Source organism: Malurus melanocephalus, unplaced genomic scaffold (genome assembly GCF_030028575.1).
Source record: "Malurus melanocephalus ecotype Western Australia unplaced genomic scaffold, MMel_1.1 scaffold_1161, whole genome shotgun sequence".
Classification (NCBI taxonomy): domain Eukaryota; kingdom Metazoa; phylum Chordata; class Aves; order Passeriformes; family Maluridae; genus Malurus; species Malurus melanocephalus.
The window spans coordinates 19580-23415 of record NW_026624393.1 but is presented as its reverse complement, the minus strand read 5'-3'; the positions used below and the strand labels follow the sequence as shown (position 1 = coordinate 23415).

Here is a 3836-nt window from a genome sequence, read left to right as displayed (position 1 = left end):
AGGAGTGAGTAAATCAAGCCAGGAGTGAGTAAATCCAGCTTAAGCAGAGTGTGGAAGGTTTTAGTGCTCCCTCACCAAGGAGTTCCTATTTCCTCGTGGGAAGGCAGCTTTACTGCTCCTGTGGGGCTGCAGCCAGAACACCCCGTGCTGGAGGCTGGGAATGCCTTTTTATTCTATTTATTCTATTTTTTTTTATTTATTTAAATACATTATTAATTTATTTAAATATATTTTTTTAATTAATTATTTACATTTATTTATTTAAATATGTTATTTATTTATTTATTTAAGTTTATATGTGTATTTACGTGTATATATTTATTTACACACTGCATTTATTTAAATCTATTATTTGTTTTATTTTAATGGCTGAAGGGGTTTTATGCAGGGGTTTTGATGAGGGGCAGTGAGAACCTCAATTATCAAAACACACCATGGGACAGCCTGGGGCTCTCCTGGGATTTCCTATCCATTTCCTGGGATTTCCTATCCATTTCCTGAAATTTCCTACCCATTTCCTGAGATTTCCTATCCATTTCCTGAGATTTCATACCCATTTCCAGGGATTTCATACCCCTTTCCTGGGATTTCATATCGACTTTCTGAGATTTCCTATCCATTTCCTGAGATTTCCTATCCATTTCCTGAAATTTCATACCAATTTCCTGAGATTTCCTATCCATTTCCTGATATTTCCTATCCATTTCCTGAGATTTCCTATCAATTTCCAGGGATTTCCTACCCCTTTCCTGGGATTTCATATCCACTTTCTGACATTTCCTATCCATTTCCTGAGATTCCATATAAATTTCCTGAGATTTCCTATCGTTTCCTGGGATTTTATATCCATTTCCTGAGATTTCATACCCATTTCCAGGGATTTCATATCGACTTTCTGAGATTTCCTATTCATTTCCCGGGATTTCATATCCACTTTCTGAGATTTCCTATCCATTTCCTGAGATTTCTTATCCATTTCCTGAGATTTCCTATCCATTTCCCGGGATTTCATATCCACTTTCTGATATTTCCTATCCATTTCCTGCACCCTGGGAGCTCCTCCTGGCTGCAGCACAGGGATGGGAAGGTCTGGGGTTGTTTGGATCTCTCCCCCTCCCCAACCCCTTCACCCTTTYCCCTCTCACCTCCCACTGCGTCTCCTCCAGCGCCGGTGCAAAGCTGGTCTTCTCCTTCTCGTAGGACCTCAGCTTGGTCTCCAGCASGTTCTGCTCCTTCACCAGTTTCTCCAGCTCTTCACGGAGCTGCTGCTTCTCCTGCTGCAGCTGRAAAACCTGCAGGTGCAGCACCTGCTGCGTCCGCTGCGTTTTCTGCGACGTCTGCTTCAGTTTGCTGTTGCATTTCTGCTTCAGCCCCTCCAGCTCCTCCTTGCAGCGCCGCTGCTTCTCCTCGTACGCCTGGCAGGAGCTGATTTCCTTCTCCTCGAAGCTCGACTGCAGCTCCTGCAGCTCCCCTTCCCTCTCCAGCAGCTTCTGCTCCAGCTCCTGGATGGTGGAATCGTCGGTGGCCAGCGGCGAGCGCACGCAGGCGGCTTTTTGGGCGGCTTTGCCCGGGTTTAGGATCTTGTTGCCGCCGTCCGAGAAGGACATGGCCTTGAGGCTCATCATGTTGCTGTCCTGGATGACGGCGCACTGCAGGATGTTGTGGGCAGAGCCGCCGAAGCGGCTGATGGGGCCCATGGGTGTCACCAGCGGCTCCAGTTGGTAGCTGCTGCTGGTGCTGTGCGTGGGCAGGCTGGACATGGAGTTACGGCCGGAGTCGGACAGACCCCCCGAGCACGGCAGCGGCCGCAGCTCCTGCTCCTTGCCTTTGTCCGGAGGGTGCAGCGGAGGGGCCTCGGGGGATGAGCGCAGGAGAGCCCCGGAGCGCGGCAGCACCGGTTTGAAGGCGGTGGGACGGGGGAGCGGCTTCTCCCCGGCCTGCGAGGGAAGAGCGGAGCCGTCAGCACCGACCGCAGCTCCTCCCGGCCCGTGTTCCCCCTCGGGAAGATGCTGCTGACTGAGCAGTTTGAAATTAAAGATTCCAACCCCCCGGGGCGGTTCTGCTGATCCAAATCCCCAAAAGCCGAGAGCGCCAGCACAAACCCTCTGCCCCGATCTTCCTCCTCAGCACCGACCGCAGCTCCTCCCGTCCCGTGTGCCCCCTCGGGAGGATGCTGCTGGTTGAGCCTGCCTCTGCTGGGTTTGGAAATTAAAAATTCCAAACCTCCCGGGCCGTGCTGCTGATCCAAATCCCCAAAAGCCGAGAACGTCAGAGCACCCCCAGCTCCCCAGCACAAACCCTCTGCCCCGATCTTCCTCTTCACACCGACCGCAGCTCCTCGTGGGTCCTCCTGACCTTTGTGCCCCCTCGGGAGGATGCTGCTGACCGAGCCTGGCTCTGCTGGGTTTGGAAATTAAAAATTCCAAACCCCCCGGGCGGTTCTGCTGACCCAAATCCCCAAAAGCCGAGAGCGCCAGAGCACCCCCAGCTCCCCAGCACAAACCCTCTGCCCCGATCTTCCCCGTCAGCACCGACCCCAGCTCCTCGTGGGTCCTCCTGACCTTTGTGCCCCCTCGGGAGGATGCTGCTGGTTGAGCCTGCCTCTGCTGGGTTTGGAAATTAAAGATTCCAAACCCCCCGGGCGGCGCTGCTGACCCAAATCCCCAAAAGCCGAGAGCGCCAGCGCAAACTCTCTGCCCCGATCTTCCTCGTCGGCACCGACCCCAGCTCCTCCCGGCCCTTGTGCCCCCTCGGGAGGATGCTGCTGGCTGAGCCTGTCTCTGCTGGGTTAGAAAATTAAAGATTCCAAACTCCCCGGGGCTGTTCTGCTGATCCAAATCCCCAAAAGCCGAGAGCGCCAGCGCAAACCCTCTGCCCTGATCTTCCTCGTCGGCACCGACCCCAGCTCCTCCTGCCCCTTGTGCCCCCTCGGGAGGATGCTGCTGGCTGAGCCTGGCTCTGCTGGGTTTGGAAATTAAAGGATCCAAACACCCCGAGGCTGTTCTGCTGATCCAAATCCCCAGAAGCCGAGAGCGCCAGCGCAAACCCTCTGCCTCAATCTTCCTCTTCACACCGACCCCAGCTCCTCCCGCCCCGTGTGCCCCCTCGGGAGGATGCTGCTGGCCGAGCAGTTTGAAATTAAAGATTCCAAACCCCCCGGGGCTGTTCTGCTGATCCAAATCCCCAAAAGCCGAGAGCGCCAGAGCATCCTGAGCTGCCCCTGCTCTCTCGCTCCCCAACACAAACCCTGTGCCCCGATCTCCCTCGTGGACCGCGAGCAGGACAGCCCCGCGCTGAGCCCTGAGGACATTTTAACGCTGTCCCCTCACTCCCAGGGCCACCTTCACCCACTCACCACCTCCAGCTGGCTCGGGAACGGCATCAACTTCTGCGGCGTGGGCGTCCCGAAGTCCAGCCCGCTGGTCCCGGCGGGCACGCCCAGCTCTCCTCCGGCCAGCGCCGTGTAGTCCGGCCGGTGGGGACCGTGCGGCTTCTGGCTGACCTTGATGTAAAAAAAATCCTCATTCTTGCTGCTCTTGGAGCCGGACTTGTGGCCGGAGTCCTGCGAGAAGCCGAAGCGGAGCAGCCCGTCCGAGTAGCGGTTGAGTTTTTTGAGGTGCGAGGGTTTGCGCAGTTTGTGCTGSGAGGCGCGGCAGTGCTTGGAGTGGAAGCTGTGGCCGGAGATGAGGCTGCTGACGCTGCCCATGCTGCTCCCGACACCGCCAGATCATAGCAGAGCCCTCGGCGCGGCCGGGAGCGGCGAGCCTGGGGACACGGGGACACGGGGACAGCGTCAGGGGACAGGGACGGGGTGGCTGCAGCCGTCGGGGTTGGGG

The 3836-nt window shown here is 56.0% G+C and overlaps 1 protein-coding gene across 1 annotated transcript in view; it reads right to left on the bottom strand.

The window, feature by feature from the left end:
• Nucleotides 1-3818, bottom strand: part of LZTS1 (leucine zipper tumor suppressor 1) — a 6019-nt gene extending 2201 nt beyond the window's left edge. The window contains exons 1-2 of the mRNA XM_057387239.1: nt 3356-3818; nt 1146-1937 (exon numbers count right to left, since the gene is read on the bottom strand). Of these exons, the coding sequence (XP_057243222.1) occupies nt 1146-1937; nt 3356-3706 (1143 nt within the window). The 5' untranslated portion in view covers nt 3707-3818. The remainder of the gene's footprint in view (nt 1-1145; nt 1938-3355) is intronic.
• Nucleotides 3819-3836: the final 18 nt, after the last annotated feature.